Here is a 21,855-nt window from a genome sequence, read left to right on the forward strand (position 1 = left end):
CTTTACAGGCCTAAAAAGCTCTGTCTGAATTATTCCCGGGTCACTGGCAAATGGGAAAAAAATTTCGTAAATAGGTAAGACCTGCCAAGTTCACTCTTTAGCAACACTGGTATAAAAGGCTGCAGGTGTGTGAAGATAAAAATACAGATCTCTACTTCCCTTGTACTTTAGTACACCTTTATGACGCCCATCAATCCACACACTGTCTGATATGATATTCTCTGACTGCCATTTACTTCAGATTCACCCAAAATCCTGCAACTGCGACCCCACACACTCAGCATTTTCCATAACTCCAAAAGACTGGATCTGCTATTCGATTATCTCCTTTTGTTATGACATTCCCATTTGCACATTCCCCTACAGACGCGTCACTTTAACACATATACCAAAATCTCATTCTTTTATACTTTTGCTTTATTGTTCTCACTATCACATTGCCCCTCCAGCATCTATATCCCTATCCCACATATATCCTTCTCTTTGTTTGAGCCCTTCTCCTATTTGCAGAGGCAATTTAATGGAAGGATTTGTGCAGAGGGTGGGGGAGGGAGGAAGAAGAAGGAAGGCAGGGAGGGAAAAGAGGGATTTGGCTATAACAAGACCATGTAATTAAGCTCCAGTAACTGGTACCCAGCCCGGACCCCTCATTTCAGTAATTAAAAGCAGTAATTCCTCCATTCCCAGATAACCTTTCTCATCTGATCTGTAAAAAGAGGCAGGGAGAGTGCATCCATTTACACAGCCAGCACAGACACACCCTGGCAACACAAAGGACTCCAGCCTGCACAGAGCCCGTGTATCACTCAGCAGAAGGACAGCGTTTTACATGCCACGATATTTACCCTGATGCCTTTTGAACAAACGATTTACCAGTATTTAGGGGAGGGAAAAAAGAAGGGAAAAAAAAAAAAAAGCCGTAAAAAGAAGGCAAAAGCCACAGTCACAGCAACCTTTCCTCTGTCTGAGCCCTTTGTCTCTGTCTTTTCATGGAAGCGCTGTCTGTCAAAACAGCTTTTGAGCTGCACAGCAGCATCACCGCCAGGGATGCTTGGGGAGCATGGCAGCGCCGGGACCACAACAACCCCAATCCGTGCGGGCTGGGCTGCCATGGCAGGCACAATGGAGAGCTTGTGGAGGCACTGCCAGGGCGAAGCACGACTCGCCTCTGCACAGCCAGCCCCGGGCGTGACAGCTGCTGTTTCACAGCTACAATGGACAAACACACATTCTGCGCGGCAGCCACAGCCTCCTCGCCCGCTCCCATCCATGACAGCCACAGCCAGCTCCAAAGCAATGCAGCCTCTGAAGAGACAAAGCAACCCTAAAATCCTTAAGCTCCGTCGGCTAGCTGGCATCCTCCACAAAAACAAACTGGCCACCGAGCGGCCTGAAAACCAACAGCACAGCTGACACCCGCCCCGATAATTCATCCATCTCACCTTTCCACAGATCCTCCGTCCCCCGTCTCCCGTCAGCGAACACACTCTGCTCCGGCACTCCTGAGCGCTCAAATTCCAGAAGGCTCTGCGCTCTCTCACCAGGATGCTGTGGAAAACACAGAGTCAATTCTTTTTTCGTTTCTGATTTTTTTTTTTCCCCTCACAGCTGCATCCCTGGCAATGCAGAGGGTCTGCGCAATCACATCTCCGATGCTCCTGCTGCTGCTGCTGCTGCTGTGACGTTGCTGCATGTGAAGGAGCAAGCATGCCCACAGCACCGCCACTTCAGCTCGCAGTCAGTCCCTGTGGAACTCAGACAAGGCAGGGCATGGGAGGGAGCAGAAAAGGAGGGGATGATGGAGGATTGATTCTTACAGGAACAGGGAAATCAGGTAGGCAGCATTAGGAGAAATAAAAAGATCGAAGCCTGTGCTGTAAAATAGAGCTGCAGCATCCTATTTTGCGATGAGACTGGATTTTGGATGCTGTGTGCTTGCAGGCTGCCTGATCTCTTCACCCTGTCTTTGCAAAGGAAAGCAAAATGGACTGGAGTGTTCAACAGTATCAACAGTAGTGTTGATAATGGCAGCTAGAACCCTTGGAGATAAAATGGCAGTCTGCAAAGCAATGCAGAGGAGGAGGAGGAGGAGGATGGGAAGACTGCAAGAAGCTTCCTGAAGCTTCTTTACATTTCTGTAGTGCCTTGCCCTAGACAGCTTCATCAACAGCATCTATACAGCATCCCTGAAATGCAGACACCTCCAGAGCAAGACACAACCACCACCACTTCCCACAGTGCTGAACCCACCTGGCAGGGGCAGGATGTCTGCAGTCCCTGCTCCCACAGCGGGCCTCAAATCAAGGTCCCACCAACTTTTAGCTGCAGTTTGTGATTAAAGCCCATGACCTGGGCTAGATCCCAGCCTCTCGCAACTCACAGCAGATCTTCCTAGCCGAACCAGGGGGTCACAACCTGCAAAGCTCAGTCTTTCTTGCTATCTGGAAGGGTTTTTCCATATCTGCCTTTCCAGAGGCAGCTGGTGAGAAGGGATGATGGAACTTGCTTAATAGGCAGAGTAGTGCAGCTCCTGACAGGGAACAGTAGCTGTGCAAGGGACAAATGTGGCTGCTTTTGCTTTTCTACCCGCTGGGGCATAACCACACACCCCAGAAACTCAGCTGTGCTCCGGCCTGTGCTGTCCCAGGGCAGATGTTTCTAGCGCTGGAGCAGCATCCATCCTGCAGGGACCACTCACATTACTGCCCTTTCTCATCCAGCCCCGTGCCTTCAGCCCTGTGTAGAGCCAAGCACAGCCCAGAAATTGGAGCACCCACACTGGAAAAAGCAAAAAAAAACCTGTGAGCCCCAACCTTCTAAACTGAGGCTCTGTGGGAAGTGAGCAGATCAGAGCAAGGCAGAGAAGCTGTAAAATTGTTACATGGACACAAAATTCTATGAAAATAAGAACTGCCACATGGCTAAGTACTTTTTACTTTATGCCATGATGTACCCAAAGCAGCAAAGAAGTAACACAAATACAACAACCCAGACAATATAGAACTTTACAATATAGAACTTTTACCTCTGGAGAGGTCAAATAAAAAAAGTTATGACATAAAAAGCTATGACAGAAAAGTGTTAGACATTACTGGAAGTGGCTGCCATTATCTCAGATCCAAGAATACTACAAACTTTTAAAATATCTCTTCAAGAAATACTTAAATCAGATTTCTGTCAGAAAACCATGGGGCTAGGGGGTGGTTCCTACCAAGAGCTTCAGAGGCAGGAGTCCAGTGTTCCCCCTAGCTCAGGACCATTCCACTGGGAAAAGAGGAAGGGCCTTGGGCTGTAGGCTGTGCAGACTGTTTGCAATGCACTGGAGCCAGCATCACACAGCTCTGCTACTCACCTCCAAACCACAGTGAATGATCACTCTACCAGTCCCAGAGGTCAGGCTCCACAGGCCAGGTCCTTCCCAAGAAGTCAATGTACTGGTCCTATCAGCAGCACTTTCTGCTCCCCAGCCCACTGCCCGCCTTTCCTGGAATGCTTGAAACCCACTCCACCAGCTGGTCCTGTTCAAGAGGCAGGGACAATCCCCCAGGAGGATGCAGGAGTGAGGGACCTACGTCCATGCCTGGCCATTGCAGCAAGCAGAAAGCCAGTCCTGGCAGGCTCTGCTCCAGCCAAGCTGCTGTAAATGAGACTATTTACTGTGCTCCCATTAACGTGCAGCCCCAGGACCCCCGTTTGGCCAGTCCCATTGTACTGTCAGTGTTAATTAAGGCAGGCTCAAGCAGACATCTCCGGCCCCTTTAGCTGGGACAGTCAGGGAGCAACAGCGAGGAGAGAGACGGAGAGTTTCAGCTGTGGAGCTCTGTGCAGAACAAGGAGCATTTGTTACCCAGGAGACTCGTTCCCACAGCAGAGAGGAGAATGGAAACTATTTCGGTGCCCTCCCCAGTCCTCCACAAGCATTGCCAATGCTGACGCCAGGAGGTACAAATGCTGGCAGGCTGAGTGCTTGCCTTCATCCCTGCCACAGGACACTGGCATTAACCAATTCCCTGACAGCAATGCCTGTCTGGGGTAGCAGACACACACACCAGATCAGATGGAGTCGGGGGGTTTTTCTTTACAATCAGACAGAGCAGCGAAGCAGACAAGGGGTTCCTGAAGAAGCACTCCTATTTATAGGTCAGTTCCCAACATAAATGTCTGTACCCTCCTCCCCAAAATACATTCTGCATGTTCCCCAGATCTCAAACTCACATGGCCTCGACCCTCTGCAGCACACACCCCTCTGCAGCATCTCCCTCCCCAGTCTGCCTCCCTCAGCAACAGCACTAGGAACTGACAGCCTGTCCCAAAGCTTTGCAGGCAGCAGGAGATCTCAGGTACTAATTAATGAGGAAGAACAAAGCCCTTTCTTGCCGACTGTCTTCTAGGAGATGACTTCTATTTGATCACAGAGATGAGTCAGTGCAAGAAGGGGAGCATGGCTGACTCCACGGTGTCATGCAAGGAGGAAGCAGGGATTCTGCAGGCTGGTGACTGTATTCCTTGGAGAAGGAAGGTGAGAGAGAGAGATGGAGGAGTCAAGACATGCCTGCCCCTGCAGTAACAGGGGTTCCCATCTTGCTTCCCCTGGTCAGGTGCTTCTCACAGACTCCAGCACCCTGCAGTGTAGGTAGCTTGGCAGGAGAAAATTCCTTTTTAACCAGTATCAGTCTCAATGTCCACAAGCATCCCAGATGTTGGGCAGGATCTTTGCAATCCTGCCTCTTTACCCCATGTTGCAGGGCTGAATGCACAACCCAATCTCCCACCTGTGAATTCCAGTAAGGAGGCACATCCTCCTCCCAGTCCTGGGCTGCGGCAAAGCTTACCTCTCTGGGGGAGGCACAGGTGTTGCACTCACACTGGAAGTGAGCTGTACATGGACATGGAGTTCTTGCTGACAACAGTTAGGTCACAAATAGATCAACTGGGTGTTAGAAAGCCCAACACATTTCAGTCTTGGGCCTATTCCTTCATATACTATGCAGGAATTAGCTGCTAAGGTCAGCACATGCCCACGTACAAGAAGAACTCACTCCATTTTTGCCACAACTGTGGCAGTAAAATCACCCACCAGCTGACCCAGCCTCCCACCTATTTGCTGTAAATCTGCTCCAGTGATGCATGAACTGGAAACAGCTCAGCCCCAGATTTCAGTCAGCTCTCTGGGCTGTAGCTCTGACATCAAGCACTGTGCTAGGACAGGTCTTTAATCACCTCTCACCATCAGGTGTGGGGCACAACCTGCCCACCCTTGGAACTGCCAGGCAGCCCCAGCAGCTGCCTCCAGCTTACAGCTGTAGCCCAGCAAAGGGAGCTGTCTGACACCTCCTCCTAAAGGGTGGGCATTTTGACCAAGCCCTCATTACCTTCAGTGTGTCCATGCCTCTCGAGCAAAGAGAAGGTGGTACAAGCAACAGCAAGCTCTCCATCACAGCAGAAAACCTGTGCCTTGCTATCTGCACATGCAACAGCAGGAACATGCCTAGGATATACTTTCTGGCCACATTTGTATTGGTCACAGGGATATCTTCACTCTTTCCTATGTGTTGGACCACTCAGGAGCGAGGCAAATGCAGCTCAGTCTTCCCACCCTGCTTACCCATTGTTGTGGCAGCAATCTAAATCCCATGGCAGCCCCACCCAGCACCAACACCATCCAGGCTGTTTGGGAAATGCCAGAGAGAGGGATGTTGGTCAGAGCTGAACTAAGAGCATGGGTCTGCTCAACTGGAGCAAGAGTCCACCAGAAAACTGGAGCCAACACAAAAGCGGATGATGAAACTTCATGATAAAGGAAAACTAAAATAATTCTCCATTCCTTCAAGGTCAAACAACATCTCTCTCTCTGACACACAGAGATCAATGTGGGCTGATTGTTATTGACATATGCTCAGCATCTTTTCTGTTCAGTGGGAACAGACACAGGAGCTTTTGAGTGAGGGGTCAAAAATCCAAGCAGGCTGATAAAAACATATGTTAGCACAGTGGAAATGCCTGCCCTTAGCCCTCACATTTCCCTGGGGGATCACCAACCAATCCACACTGAGACTGCCTTCCAAGGGGAGCTGAGGACAGAGGCACAGGAGTCTGTGAGGTTTTGCTGGTCACAGACACATTCTCAACATCCAAATTCACCATCCCAGCATGATGACCCTGTGTCCCAGTGAGCCCTGCCCACTGCCCACAACAGCAGTACTGATTTCTTCAGGGCCAGCAACCCAAGGCAGGAGCCACACCTCCAAATGAGGAAATGGCTTCAAAGGGGAAAGTTGTTGCTGTTTTTTTTAAGAAGTTGGACACTTCTTGTTGCTTGCTGTCTTCTAACAGAATTAATTCCCCGAGTTCAGTCCTCTGATGTTTAAGAACATTCTCTGACTTTCCAGCTTATCTTTATCCATGCACAGCTCACCCCTATTCACTCATGTTCCAAAAATGAGCTTTAACGTCAGCATTTATCCAGCCTGTGTTTACAGTCATATCATTTGAGTTCTCTAATCACTTCACATTAGGTAGGCTTTCCATTTCTTTGATCATACCCATATTCCTTCTCTGGACCCAACCCAGTTTGCACACAGCCTTCAGAGAGTGACTGGAAATGTTCACAATCTTCCAAGCAAGGACTCCCATGACTTAATATACTAAAATTTCCCCATGTCTGCTAGAAATGCTTTGACCAATGTGTCCCATTGGATGACATGTATCTTTTCTATGGCTACATCATGTTAGATGCTGACAGCTACCTTGTACATCACTCTGAGACCCTGAGTTTTCCCCCCACTGTCACTATCCCCCAGTGAGCCTTCAGACAGTGCTGAACTTTTTTTGCTCATTTCTCAGGCACACAGCCATTCAATTTTGAACTATCCAGTTCCCATTTGTACTGTTCCTTAAGGAATAATCCCAGCTCTTTATATTGAATAACACTGAACAGCCTCTGATGATGCTTCCTTAGCTTTGTGTCTTTACAAAATATCACTATTGAAGTTTTAGTTTTTGGAGCACAGAGCATTATTTCATGTTTAGAACAGCTTCCATTTTGAGGCTGATCTCCACTAACAACTTCCCTTCAGAGCAGTAGTTCCTCTTTCAACATTCCTGTTATCTCCCTCTAGTCTGTTTACTGCCTCTTACTTCTCAAAGGGTACTATGAATGGAAGAATTACACACGGATTAAAGGGAGGCAGGACAGGCACTTGAGAGATCCATTTCAGGTTATTAAACAAACAAAATACTAGCAAATGTCCGGGAACAAATAGACAGGATAGGGTACTCTGTGTCCTGCTCCCTCTCTTTGCTGACCATCTGCAATCACTTCTAGAAAAATCATACCGGGCAAGGTGGTTCCTCCATCCCAATCACCGTCTGAATTCCCAACTTGCTGTACTGAGGTCAAATCCTTCCTAGTGCTGGCAATTGATGCTTCACTGCCCAGGAACAGAGGCCCTCACAAGCTCCATAAAAAGTCACAGCTCCCAGACTGGGCTAGTGCTGGCACGGCTCCGCACAGGGCTGGGCTCAGTTCCACATACCTCCACACTACTGAGGCATCTATGGGAAAACTAAACCCTGCCCACAACCAGCTGCCTGTCTCCAGGCCTTTCCAGCTCAGGATTCCAGTACGTTTGCACCCCAAAGGAGGCTGGGGTAACAGGGAGATGTGAATCACTTGGAACTCTGTGTGAAAGGGAGAAATGACCCTACACCCCAACTCTTAATGTGCATCTTCTACTCCCAATACTTAGTAATGCCAAAGCAAGAGCACAAAAAAGTAGCTGGATGTTTCTAGACATAGGGAAATCAGAACACAAACAGCAGAGCAGCTCCTGGATCATGTCTGAAGGCTCAGCTTGGATCTGATAAGCCAGGCTCATAAAGCTGCACAGAAAATCTTGAATTAAAGCAAAGCCTGGACATAACTGATCTAGACTGAGGTTTCAGGGTGTTTGAAGTAGGAGCTCAGCTCTAAGAGCAAAGCTGTTTCTCCAAGCACTCACTCAGATATTGATGCTGCACTTACTGGGAATATAAACTCTCGCCAGTCAAAACCTTGGCAAAAGAAGCAGAAAGGGTATTATTAAAAAAAATTTTAAAAGTCTTTTAATCTGGCAAACAATCATTCTGAATCACTCTGAGCAGCCATGGTAACAGTGGATATTAAGGTGTTAATGGCTTCACTCCTATAAAAATTAGTTTTCAAAGGATCAATGCTGCCCCCAAAGCACCATTTACCTAAATAACTAGTTTCACAATAACTTAATAGTTCCCCACTGCCATGAGGAAAGCCTTAAGTTGCCACATAACATAATACACTGGGGCTGGTGAACTTGGCACCCACAGCACTGCTGCATTCTGACCTCAAATAAAAATTATGTACTTCTAACTAAGCAGATGAGAAGCTGCAGGGCTGAGCTGAATGTGCAGCCCAGAAATGGTTCACTGTGCACACAGCACGCACTGCCCGAGGACGGTGACTGCTCATGGCTCCCATGATGTGCAGCAAAGTGACATTCCCTGCCCACTCCAGGGGCACGGCTGGCCTGACTCAAAGTGAGGGTGACTGCACTGCACACGAGGCTCAGCTCACAGCAACTGCAATGGAAGGGATGAAGCAGAGAGAGGGCAAGCAGAGGAGAAGGAAAACATCACTGTTGGACGCACAAGAGGCCACATCCAATAATGGAAAAAACCCTCCTGTCCTCTTGCTCAAAGACTGAGTCATAAATATTTCAGTTTTCCAAGGCAACAGTAAGTATGAAAACTGTTCTGGATTTCCCTGCCCAGGGCAGGGAGGTTGGAACTAAATGATCTTTGTAAGGTCCCTTCCAACCCAAATCATTCTATGGTCATATGATTCACACAGAAAACCCTCATTAACATCACTCTGCACGTGCCAAACTCCGTCCCTCCCATCCTCGTTCTGAGCAACAGCAAAAGTGAAACAGAGACATCCGTGAACTCGCCAAAAAGAACAGAAAGTTCCCAACAGACTTCCCAGCTCTCAAACATTCCCACTCCACTTTGCAACGAAGCCCAGGGAGTACATAACCACTTTATTAGAGACGCATGATATCAGTTGTAGCTGTTTGTCCTGATTTTCCCTTTAAAGTTTCTCCAGTTACCACCCACACTGGACACACAGCGTTGCTCTGCACGGTTACCTGCCCCAGCTGTTTTAGTGGCAAATAGAGCAGTGTCTTGGCAGCTGCAAAGCACTCTGTGATTGAAAGACTCTTGAAGATTCACTCCATGCTCACCTATCAGCAGCAACAGAACAGCACAATATTGGCAGGCACAGGGCTCCAGAGCTATACTATTGACTGCCTGGGCTGCTGAGCACCCACATCCCAGCAGGCACCTAAAAAAGCTGCAAAGGGGAGAGGGAACAGGACCACTGAAAACTTCTTGAGGCTCTGTCTTCCACTTGTACATTCACCTGCTGGCTCTCAGATGGAGAAGTTGTCTCTTACCCTTCACCTGTGCTGTCTACAGCCCTGTTAGCTGAAGGGATAAGGGCTATACACAAACAGCAAATTAGCATAAATTATATCCACTACCACAGCACTTCACACAGCACGGACTGCACATCCCCACCTTTAATCACTGCGCACGACTTGCTCATTCAGAAGGGATCTGTGGTAACTGCAGATCACAGGCAGAGCTTGAGCAATAGTGGCATTTGGCTTTGAAGCAGGCAAACAGTATGTAGGGCTGTGTGAATAGGCATGTCTTGCATGCGCAAGACTTGGAGTCATCCTTCCCCTCTGCCCACACTGGCACACAGCTCATGGACATACCCTAAATGGACAAACTGCTGAGAGCTTGAAGAGAACACGGAAAAAAGGACAGAAAGGAGTAAGCTGCGAAGCAAGCGGGTTAGTTCTCAGGGGAAAACCAGGGGGTGCATTAAAGCATTCCAAAATGTATAAAAGGCTGCTGCCAAGGGTAAGTGGACAAGCTGCTCTTCACGTCCTCAACAACAAAAAAAGGATCCCTGAGAGCCACCCAGGGGAGTTGAGGTATAACAGATAAAACTAACCATTCACTATTCCACCAAAAAAGCATAAGAGTCAGGAAGTAAATCAGTTTTCTTAAAATTTTCCATGGTCTTTTGTATCTCAGAAGCTCTTTGCTTTACTTATTTAAAGGTATGCACACCTGTTAATCTTCACAGGCCCTTACTGTTAAAAAATGGAAACAATGTATTTTTCCAACTTCATTGCAAAACAAATGCCCATGTTACAATCTTGGTCAACTCACTGCATTAGGAAATATCAATAGAAGGAAGAGATTGAATTGCTAAAATGAAGTATGTAGCAGGTATTGGTCCTGATCAATGTCAGCTTCCAGAGATTAAATAAAGAAACCCAAGGAATGGCATAGAAATGGCATAGCCCAGGTCCACTGTGCCTGCTCAGGGAGACGTGATTATTACATGGCTTTTGGAGGTCTTACTGTCGTGTGACTTCTGTTTGACTCAGAGAAACAGGAAGCCTCTAATGCAGGATTAAAAGCTGAGAGCAATTTATTCTGCGAGGCAGAATACCTGGAGAAACACAAACATGATCCTGGAAAGATACAGCAAACGCATAGGTGCAGCTGCGAGTACAACAGCATCCTGTGCCAGCTGATCTGGCTGCTAATCCACCTGGCTGTTAAAAACATACTCCAGATGTATCTTTTCCCTAAGCAGAATATGCTCTCTGTGAGTTTTCAGCCAGTGGATTTCATCCACCACAACAAAGAGACCTTTTCCTCAAGAATTCAGTCCTCTTGGAGACGATCCTTGGTCACAGCTGAGAACCCTTCTAAATTTCTCTCTGGTTATTATTAACAACCTCCCATCTACCAGGGCAAGCTGTCATGGATCATCAGTCAGCTGTATTCAAGGTCTCCGTGTCAGGTCAGCCCATGATTAAGCAACCTTGTGGCTCAATGTGCTTATCGGTGTACATTTAATTAACACAAAGAGTCTTAACTTACCTCCCAGCTGATGTGCAAGTTGTGCAAGGTCTGCCTCCTCCAAAAGTCATGTTCAAACAACAGGCAGCCATACCATGTGCAGACAGGCACACAGAGCCAGAAATGGGAAATTTGTTGGCTGTGGGCAATGATTTCACTGAGGTTGGAGAAGCACCCCCAGTGAAGGAAATGCTACAGGGATAAAGGGGATCCGTGTGTGGGAGGAAATCCTGCTCTGTTCTTTAAAATAGAAAATAAAAGCTGGCAGAGGCAAAGCCCAGGCAGCAGTGGTGAGGCAGGCCACAAAGGCAAAGCAGGTCACAGGAGACGGCTGACAAACGTGCCAAGCTTGGATTGTGTTGGGCAGACTGAAATAGGGCTCAGCCTCCTGTGAGGCAGATGAAAGAGCTGGGGCAGACCGCTCCACACGCTCCCCATGGAGACATCTCAGCACCCCAGGAACTCCTGGAATCCTTGGGGTGTGACTCTGGCACCGCAGAGACTACAGGAGAATAGTCTAGAAGGCTATTCTAGATAGAAGAGCCATTAGAAAACTACCAAGAAACATCCACCAAAGAGGTGCTTAAGGACAAGAAACAAGACGTCCCCACACACTCCAGACACATTCCAGTGTGGAACAAGAGCATGCCAGAGTGGAAGGAGCCCTAAAAGAGCCCTCAGGAGCTCTGTAATATATGATGATACACAGAGCCTTGGCTGAGGCCTAGTAATAAGCACCACTGTGGTGACTCAGAGCTCTTTGTTGGCTGGACATGGGAGAGCAGCAGGATGGAACAGAATAACTGAGGAGCAGGAAGCCTCTGATGAAGGACTGACTGCCCAGAGCACGTTCCTGGAGAAACAGAAACATGCTTTTCATCTCCATGACGTACTTCCATGTCCGGACAATTCTGAAGCCTGCGCTTTCAATGTGTGCTTAAGAAAGCCTTCCATCCTGCACACACACCCAGCCTGTGGCTCTGGACACACAGCATGGAAAAGAGAAGACCAGCCAAAAGGTGAGAGGGCAAGAATGATGGAGCACTGGAGATACAACAGTACAAGCCAGAAGCCAAGCATCTCCCCTGCTCTCTCACTTGTTCTCAATGCAACAGCCAGGGAAAATGCTTGGTCATGATGTTCCAACAGGACCTGCTCTCCATCCCTGGGAACATCTGCCAGAATTAGTAATCCCATATCAGAGGAGGTGAAGCATAGAGGGTCCAATAGCACTTGTAACCTTTTTAGCAATTTTCACATGCCTGCTGCTTTCACAGCAATCTTCTCTTTCAGCTTAAAATAAATGCAGCCCTTCTGAAAGTGCTCAAAGACTACAGAACCACCGAATCACTGAGGTTGGAAAAGATCTCTAAGATCATCAAGTCCAGCTGTAACCACCCAGCCCTTCCCCTACAATGCCAGAAAGTGGAACTGATGTATCTGGGGATGCAAACCTGGGGCAATTAACTATAAAGGGGGATTAATGCTATCATTCTGAATTCCAGCATCTGAAAGAGATGCATCCCTGTCCGTGATACAGCTGCTGACAACTCAGAGCAAACAGGTGAGCCCCAGCTTTGCCCCTCTGTTTGCATCCAGAGGACATCTCACCTCTTCTCCTGAGCGTGAGGCTTCATGTATTAAGCTGTGTAATTAAGCAATGGGTGCTCTACTTCCACAGGGGCTGCTACATCCCATATGAGACCAGGCCTGAGTGGAGCCACATCAGCCGTCTATCTCCAAGAGGCATTAGCTCTTTCTTCAGACAGGGCTTCTTTGAGCATGAACCCCTCAAGAAGCCTTTTTGTGAGCTCCTGGCTTCACACACCGAGCACAAGGGCTAAGGGAGCTCTGCTGCCCTGCAGGGAGGTCTCCTGCCTTCCAGCACACACCATGATGCTGCTGCAGCTTGGCAGCAGCGGAATTGCATAACCAGCATAGAACCTGACCAACAACAAGCAAAACTCAGCCTGAGGGGAACAAAGCACAACTCCAGCTCCACAGTGGGATGGTGCATCCTGCACTGGCTGCACAGCTCAAGATGCATGGCTCCCCAGGTAGTTCTGCTGCGTGGTCCAGCTCTCTGTTATAGACACCAACTACACCATGAAAAGGGAAAAAGTTTGGGATAATGTTTGTGTTTATATGGATGCCAAGAATGTCCAGAGCTACAGCCATAATGCAACAGACATTTAATGTCCTTTCCACAGTTAAACTAATCTCCAGCTACCAGTTCTCAGGATAAACCTAACCCAGAACCAGAATGCCTCCATATCCCATTCTACAGCCCAAGACTTTCTAGTGAGGCAGCAAGCCCCAGCCACCAGCAGGGACCTGGCAGCAGGCTAGATTAGAGCTAGATTAAATTTCCTGTACCTCTCATTAGACCCAGTGATAATGCTCAGAACACACAGGGAAAGCCCAGTGGCAAATAACCTAATTAGAAGTCAAAGTCTCACACCTTCCTGGTGACCAGTACATCTGCTGAAGCTGAGGGCCACAGTCCTTTGTAGTCAGCAGGACAGCAAGAGGATGAAAATAGGGGAAGCTGTTCTGGGCCCCCTCCTGCTGCCCCCACCAAGGGTCCAATGCTGCTCTCTATGGAAGATTCCCAACACTTTGGCTGAAATGACGCCAGCACTTGGGCAGGGCTTGGTGTTATTTTTAACACTTGCTCACATAACTCTTTGGATGAATCCTGGGAAGAGCTTGTCACCAAAATAGTACACTGTGGGCACTATTTATACACTCACTGGCAGCATCGCAGGATAAGCTAGAGCACCCCTTTATCCTCCTCACAGGGATACAGCAGGCCCTAAAACATGGTTTGGTGTTTGGGGTGGTTCTCAGAAGTGAGCCATCACCTCAGGAGGCCTGGCATCCCTGTCTGTCCTGCTGAGGAGACAGACTCTCGTCCATATGGGAGGGAAGCCCAGGTACATTAGGCTTGGGGAAGATGGATGGCTGAGTGCACATCCCAGCTGCTGTCGACTAAAAAGGGAACAGTTGTGCCTAAACACAGAAAATGCTGATGCCTTCCTATTTTATCTCTCCTTGGCTGCTGCAGGGAAATCCAGCAGGGATTGGGTTTCTTGGTTGTCTCCTCTTTTCCCGATGTGGGAGCAGCAAAGGTGTGCAGTGGCAGGGGCAGGTGCCCTAAATGTCAGCAAAGTTCACTGGAAAGGAGGCACCAGACTAGCCAGACTGACTGCCTCAGTCAATCCCTAGGGACAGCAGCAGCTTCAAGCCTTTCCATATAAAAACAGTGTGCCCTGAAGCACTAAAGGAAAAAAAAAATCAAAAGCAAACCACCCTTTTGAGACTATGCAAGGAAAAGAGGCTCTTCCCCTGTCTGATTTTCTGGGTTAAAAATAACTTCTCTAAAGCCATTCCCGAGCCTATTGGAACTTCCTTGATTTTTGTCTTCAGTGAGTTTCTCCTCCCACCCCCTTTCTCCCAAGACACATCAGACTGCTCTCTGCTCTCACATCTCCTGGAGAAGCAGGTGACATGACCTGAAGAACACGCACAGGATGCTGCATGAGAACAGAAAAGACAGAGAAAAAAAGACTCCATCTTGAAGCAGAAAAGTTTGATTTTCCCAGTATGTAGGTTAAAAAAAAAAATGTATATACACATCTTCTTTCCTTGCAAGAGAGGCTACAGCCTGAGCAGCATACCAGCTGTCTATCAGAGCCACAGAACAATGCAAAATAAACCCACTAATTGACACATGCTGCAAAGGCAGGGGCAGGACTGGCCACATTATCCAGTCATTAATGGTCACATTACTTTTAGCAGAACAAATAGAAGGGATCAGCTCCTACCTTGCCAGACACAACCACCCCAGGACGTGGGCTCAGCTCAGCGCAGCTGGAAGCCGAGTGCAGCAGCACTGGCATGAGAGGCACAGGAGGAGCACAGCACGCAGGGCCAGCGATAATCCAAAGGAAAACCAGCTCGTCCCCGTGCGGCTCGGGAATCAGCGAGCCGGGCTGCGGGGAGTCTCCGCCGCTGTGGATGCAGGATGGCGGGCACAGGCAAGATGACAAGGCACTTCTTCCAGACAGGAGCTGGCTGAGGAATTCCCGCTGCTGCCAGCCACCTGCCCCCCGTCAGGCACAGCGGTGCCAGGGTCTCACTCAGGGAGCATGTGGGCAGCAGCGAGGAGCGAGGGCCAGAGTGCTAATGAAAGCCTCAGTGTAAATACAGATGCGCACAGGAGAGGGCTATGGCAGAAATGCGGCTCGTGTTACACAGAGCCATTTACAGCAGGCGCGGAAAGCGGGGAGAGCGCGGCAGCGCTGTGCGGGAGGGATCCACCGCCTGCCTGCTCGGACAGGGAGGGATGGAAGATGGATCCACCGCCTGCCTGCTCGGACAGGGAGGGATGGATGGATCTACTGCCTGCCTGCTCGGACAGGGAGGGATGGATGGATCTACTGCCTGCCTGCTCGGACAGGGAGGGATGGATGGATCTACTGCCTGCCTGCTCGGACAGGGAGGGATGGATGGATCTACTGCCTGCCTGCTCGGACAGGGAGCGAGGGATGGATCCACTGCCTGCCTGCTCGGACAGGGAGGGATGGAGAGATGGATCCACCGCCTGCCTGCTCGGACAGGGAGGGATGGAGAGATGGATCCACCGCCTGCCTGCTCGGACAGGGAGGGATGGATGGATCTACTGCCTGCCTGCTCGGACAGGGAGGGATGGAGAGATGGATCCACCGCCTGCCTGCTCAGACAGGGAGGGATGGAGAGATGGATCCACTGCCTGCCTGCTCGGACAGGGAGGGATGGATGGATCCACCGCCTGCCTGCTCAGACAGGGAGCGAGGGATGGATCCACCGCCTGCCTGCTCGGACAGGGAGCGAGGGAGAGATGGATCCACCGCCTGCCTGCTCGGACAGGGAGGGATGGATGGATGGATGGATGGATGGATGGATGGATGGATGGATGGATGGATGCACTGCCTGCCTGCTCGGACAGGGAGGGAGGGATGGATGGATCCACTGCCTGCCAGGGGAAGCATGGAGTGAGTGACCACTAGTCAGGAGAGACCTCCCCAATTCCGCATGCTCCATCAGATCCTAAGCTCCATATGCAGTAGGTGCTAGCAGTAATGCAAACCCATCCCACTCCCCATGCTGCACCCCAGCTGGCACATCCCCACGCCTTCCCTGAGTGCCACAGCAGCCCATCACGCCAGGGAGAAAAGCTTTTTGGAGTACTGCTCCATTCACCTGCCCTGACCCACTCCTGTTGTCCAGGCCCTCTCCCCAGGCTCCAGGTCTCCCCATCTCTGACACTTACCCACCTCTCCCCAGTTCAATGTCTTTGGTATCTCCTGCCAGGATTCTTCTTTTCCTTGCCATCTCAGGGTAATTTACAAGCTGTACTGCAGCTGGATTTACGGCAAATATGGAACATGGGAATAGGGACTAGATTGGCATCACAGACTATTCTGAATTGGAAGGGACCCACAAGGACCATCATGTCCAACCCTTAAGTGAATGTCCCATTCAGGGGTCAAACCCACAACCCTGCATTATAAGCACCATGCTCTAACCAGCTGAGCTCATCTCAAGGTTAAGAAGCAAGGTTTAAAGGGTTCAGGGTCTTTTTCTCCACTGTGCCTTCAACTCGAATCAGCAGCAGAGGAGAGACTCGCAAGCTTCGTGCATACCCATTTAACAAGCCTTGGAAGATCTTAGGGAGAGGATGGGAAGGAGCTGTTTCAGGACATTTCAGAGCCCAGCAGGCACTGCCTATAAGCCCTGTGCCAGGCAGGCATACAGCTCACACCAGTGACTCTGGGTGAAGCTGGCAATGAAGAACAAGGAGTTCCTGTAGTTCTTGAGCAACCATGGTCTGTAAGGATCTGGGGATCTCCAGCTCAGTGGTGTAAAACCTCAAGAAGAACATTTCCCCGCTCGGTGCCTCAGCTTCCCCCCTTGAAAAACAAGGACCACAACACTTACCAAGCTGCTGTGGATGCTGCAAAGTTAACTTCCTCATGGGATGCTGGAGCCCGTGAACAAGAATGAGCATTCTGTGGGACTCTATTCCCACCCACACAGCAGAGATCCCTTGTGGCTTCCCTCAACGTACAAGCTACTGCTTGCTGCTTTCTTCACCCTCGCACACCAGGTACCCTGCAAAGACAGGGATCCCCATTACCCCCAAAAGCAGGAGCATCAACCCCTCCACCAGCTGCGCCCAGGCCATTTGCCAGGCAGGAATGCAGTGCACCAGCCTCAGCCGAGCTGTCAAAGCAGCGGAAGGGCTGAGGCTGCACTACTCTGGAATTCCAGAAACGCACAAACACCCTGTCAGCCTGCACCAGGAATGACTCCTCCCTGCCCCGGACCAGGCTGAATCACTGGAAATACCAAAACAACGATGAGGTCACGTTCCCCGAACAAAGAACTGGAGCCAGATATAGCTGCATGGAGCAGTGTGCTAAAAGGGGACTCGCTGCAGGGGCTGGGGGCTCTGGCAGACAGGCACCATGGGCATTTGTCTCGTTTAAAAACAGCTTGGGGCTGCCAGGAGACTTTTTTACTTCTCTGTGGGGAACAGGGAATTGGCTTTAAAGCTCTATCCTTCCTGCTGAAAGAGGCATAAACATTCTAATGTTTATGAGTTCAAGGAACAAGGCAGAAGTAAAATTATGACTGGATTCTGAGTCCAGTGTTCCCAAAATCTCACTGTGATACAATGATCCGGCTTAACCAGTGAAGAATCCACTTGCAGCTAACTGAATGGCAGACAAAATATAGTATGTCCATTACCGCTTTTTGCTTTTGCTCCAGCCTCAGCCAGCTTCCACAAAAAAACCCAAAAAAACCTCCCAACAACAAAAAAAAAACCCCAAAAAAACAACCAAACAACAACAACAAAACTAAAAACAAACCAAACAAACCAAAATGCCAGAAACATTGACTTGGTAAGTTTTCAACGGGATGAGCAGCAAGTAAGAAGGGCTACTGTCAATGCTTCAAAAATGAGAACTTCATTATCAGCAAATAATGTATATACACATCTCCTTTCCTTGCAAGAGAGGCTACAGCCTGAGCAGCATACTGGCTGTCTATCAGAGCTACAGAACAATGCAAAATAAACCCACCATAAAGCCTTTTCAAGGCTTTTCAAGGCTTTATAGTTCCAAACTTTCACAGATCTCTGTGGAGAGAGACTGGAGACATTCTGCTATTTAGACTGTGAAGGAAATTGCAACATAAGACTTGGAAAGGATAAAGGAATTCACAATAGAATTTGCAACAGTCTGTTCTTTCCCCTTTCCGTAGGACAAGACATTTGGATGGATAACAACACCACCCACAGTTATGCAAATAAGAGGTTCTAAGAATCCAGACTTTGCTCCATCAGGGCACAAACCATATCTTAATCATAAGCCAAGAGGGAAAAAAGATAGGACTGGACAGCTAATGCCAAGCATGCCACCTGCCTGGCAGGGCAGGGCTCACTGGGCTGGCACACCCTGCAACAACCACAGCAGTGCCTGGCACACCGAGCCAGCCGATGGGCTGTGCCTGCATCAGTCCCCTTCTCCTGGAAGTCCATCCAGATTTGCTAATAAAAGTGATAAGAAAATCTGTGGTGAGCTGTGCGTGACTCCCACAGGAGACTCGTGAGAGCAAAAGTGGTCAAAACCAAATCAGTTCATCTTCACCCCACTGTTCCAGCACGCTCTGGTAACCAGAACCACCTGAGAGGGTTGCACCACAAATCCTTCTGGTCTAGTGCTGTATCCCTGACAATGTGGCACTGGCACATAAAATTCACAGAGTGATTTCACTGAGTGCAATCAGAGTGATCTCTCCCCTAAGGACACATTCTTCCAGCCTGCAACAATCGAGAGCTCCTACAGCTGGAGGTCACACACTGACCATCATGTTTCAGAGACACTGAAACACATCTCTGCCATTGAGGTGTCTGGTTCCTTTTGGAATCTGTGTGTATTTTCAGTCTTCATGCCATCTCGTAGCAACATGTTCTACAAATCAACTGTGTTGAAAAAGGACTTCCTCAGCCTCCTGTCTAATAAATTATTTTGCTGGATGCACTTCCTCTGTGCTGTGAGAAATAGCAAAGTTTATTAAGGTCAGTCTTTACTCAACTTCTCCCTGCTGAATCCTCTATTACAGATGCTTGCTCTTTCCCAGTATCATCTACTTTTTCTCGTTTCATCTCTCTTCCTACAGAAGCTATGCCAGTCCCTTAATCATCCCCATTACACTTTTCTCTATCATTTCCAGGTCTACATTACTCTTTCTGAAAGAGGGTGACCAGCTGGTATGTGATACCCAGATGCAGGCACAACATGTATCTAGTATACAAGAACATATACCAACAAATTTTGTTTTCAGTGTTTTTTGGCTACAGCTGAACATTTAGCTGATGTGCTCAGATAACAATCCATAGGGACTCCAAAGAGCTTGTTGTGGGCAGTGAGAAACTGTTTCCAGATCACCATTACATGTGGCATTTATCAGCACGACCTCCCATTTGCTGTTTTACCAAGCTAATAGTTCTGCATGATGCTCCTGTAATTCCTCAAGAAGTTTTCAAACCAACCACCCAGACCAATTCAGAATCACTAGAAAATTACAGTCTTCACCCCGTTTTCCAAACCACAGCTGGATGTGTTGCACAGGCGCCCCTGGGACCATGCACTGCAGGTACCAGAGCTGTGATGCCCTGCAAAGCACAGCATTTGACAAGGAGAGCTCCAAGCACAGTGACCAGGAATGCTACATAACCTTTCTGGTCCCTTCCAACCCAAACCATGCTACATTTCCTTGCTACCAGGAACCTGTTAAGAAAATAAAGCTTTAAGTGAAAATATGATTCAGCCCCATCACCATTCTGCCAAGGACCCCTGAAAGAGCCTGCAGTGTTGGGTGGCTGAGACACATGCTCATCCACTGAGGCTCCACTGAGGACTCAGGTGGAAGTGCAGAGTCCACATCAATGCTTAAGTAACCAGAAATAAATATGCTCACCAAACACTCACCCCAGGCACAAGAGATGTGAACTGTGGAAACCATAATTTCCAGTCCAGGCAAACACAAGAATGAGGAGATGGAGGAACTGTGGGCTTCAGGTGAGCAGCAGGTACCAGCAGCAAAACCTCAATGAGGCTTCATGCTCCAGAATCAGAAGAACAGAGACCTAGAGCCAGTGAAGCTCATTAAACACCCTGCAATGAGTCCAGGGCTTTGGTGAAGAGCTGGGAATAAAGTATTCAGTGGAAGGCAGATTACATAAGGAAATAAAGAACTGGGGGTAGCCAGCCTCCCTGTACTGGGAGGGACACTACAAGCAGAAAAACTCCCCACAACCAAGTTTAACCTGAAGCACTCCAAGCTGAGCTGGCAAACCAGCAGGTTCTGACACCTGGCCTAGCTGCAGCAGAGGTTACCACAGGAAAGAGCATCTACAACTACATAATTTCATTTCATATCTTCCAAGAGCTCAAAGCCCAGGAATGAAGTGGAAAAGGGTGAAGGAGCACTTCATCTATCCCTCATCTGTTTTGTACAAAATGCTGCTCACACTCCCAGAAGGGAGACAGAAATTAGGTTTTAATAAACCATAAGCCCTACGCAATATCATGGTTTGGACCATCACATTCTCCTGCTCACATTAAAAAAAAAGAAGAATTATTCCTGTACATTGTCCATTGAACACTGCCCTGTCAACAGATGCACTGACCCATCTAAAAGGCAACACAACGAAGCCACAGAGTTAGGAAAATGCAGGATACCAAGGAGCCTGCGCAGGAAAATGTGTCAGACAGCATCTGCTGCCACAGCAAAAACTGAAACAGAAGCAGAACTGCAGAGAGACTACTGCACAGCCATAAATCAGGCTTGCACCTTCTGAATATTCCATGATCCCTTATCCACAGCCTGAAGGTTTTTGAGGGATGACTGCCAGGAGGTGAGGAAGCCTCTGAAGCAGCTGCTCTAGGTGTTGCTGTCTAAGACAAAACGATGCAAACCCACTGCTGCCAGCAAAAGGTCACCAGACTGGAACCCTGCCCAGCAGCTTCCACAAAGCACACTAACCAGGAGACTCTCAGACTGCAATTTTTCAACATGAGAGTATAAATTAGTTTTCTAAATACAGACCTGTTCTCTTCATGGAATGAACGGCCTGGATGCCCGGAGGGCTGATGAAGGCTAGCACCTGATGACACAAAAGCCTTCAGTTTAAAATCCAGGGCAGCTACTGACTCCCTGAGTCACCTTGGTGTGCATACTTCAGGCCCCAGCTCCCTGGCGAACGAGGAAATATTGATGCTCCCTGCCTCTCCAAGGAGCCAGAATGCAGTAAAGCTAAAGAGATCTCAGGATCCCTGCCATAAATCCCAAAATCAAGGGAAGCAAATAGGACTGCTCATTATGTGCAAAAGCCAGGCCTCCTCTATGAAGTGCCTGATTTGGATGTGGAGGCAGGATGCAGCCAGTAACAAAAACATTGGCATTCCCTGGAGAGCCACTGCTCAGATCACACGATGCTGTGTTCGTGGGGTGACCTGTGGGGCTGGTGATGGCACCTGCAGGCCTGGCATCAGGCCTGAGACCAGCTGCTCCCGCAGTGCACACGAGGAACTCAGCAGCACAGCCCTCGCCAGGACACACACAGCTCCCCCACAGCCAGCACGATGCTCACAGAGAACATACGAAAAGCCAGCAGTTGGGTCATATGTTTTCCTAATTCAGAGGAAGCCTGGCCCAGCTCCGATATCCCACAACATCTCCTCGTGTTGGGAGTGGGGGTTGGAAAAGTCGAGATCCATTTATAGCTGGAAAGTCTAGCAGAGGGCTTAGCGTTGGGTGGAAAAGCAGGAGCTGACA

The 21,855-nt window shown here is 48.9% G+C and overlaps 2 protein-coding genes across 7 annotated transcripts in view; both read right to left on the minus strand.

The window, feature by feature from the left end:
- Positions 1–21,855, minus strand: part of RUSC2 (RUN and SH3 domain containing 2) — a 58,267-nt gene that overhangs the window by 34,160 nt on the left and 2,252 nt on the right. Inside the window, exons 2-3 of one of the 6 annotated variants that reach the window (XM_058043499.1) lie at positions 16,948–17,121; positions 1,443–1,548 (exon numbers count right to left, since the gene is read on the minus strand). The gene's annotated coding sequence lies outside the window, so the exon portion shown is untranslated. Of the gene's footprint in view, positions 1–1,442; positions 1,770–1,817; positions 1,984–3,352; positions 3,459–16,947; positions 17,122–21,855 lie in introns of those variants that run through there. The other 5 variants (XM_058043501.1, XM_058043500.1, XM_058043502.1 and 2 more) reach the window with 5 other exon arrangements.
- The window catches only part of LOC131096259 (phospholipid-transporting ATPase FetA-like), a 98,356-nt gene that overhangs the window by 533 nt on the left and 75,968 nt on the right, over positions 1–21,855 (minus strand). Inside the window, exon 29 of the mRNA XM_058044577.1 lies at positions 1,443–1,548. Within this exon, the coding sequence (XP_057900560.1) occupies positions 1,443–1,548 (106 nt within the window). The remainder of the gene's footprint in view (positions 1–1,442; positions 1,549–21,855) is intronic.

The sequence above is a fragment of the Melospiza georgiana genome, chromosome Z, assembly GCF_028018845.1.
Source record: "Melospiza georgiana isolate bMelGeo1 chromosome Z, bMelGeo1.pri, whole genome shotgun sequence".
In the NCBI taxonomy this organism is placed as follows: domain Eukaryota; kingdom Metazoa; phylum Chordata; class Aves; order Passeriformes; family Passerellidae; genus Melospiza; species Melospiza georgiana.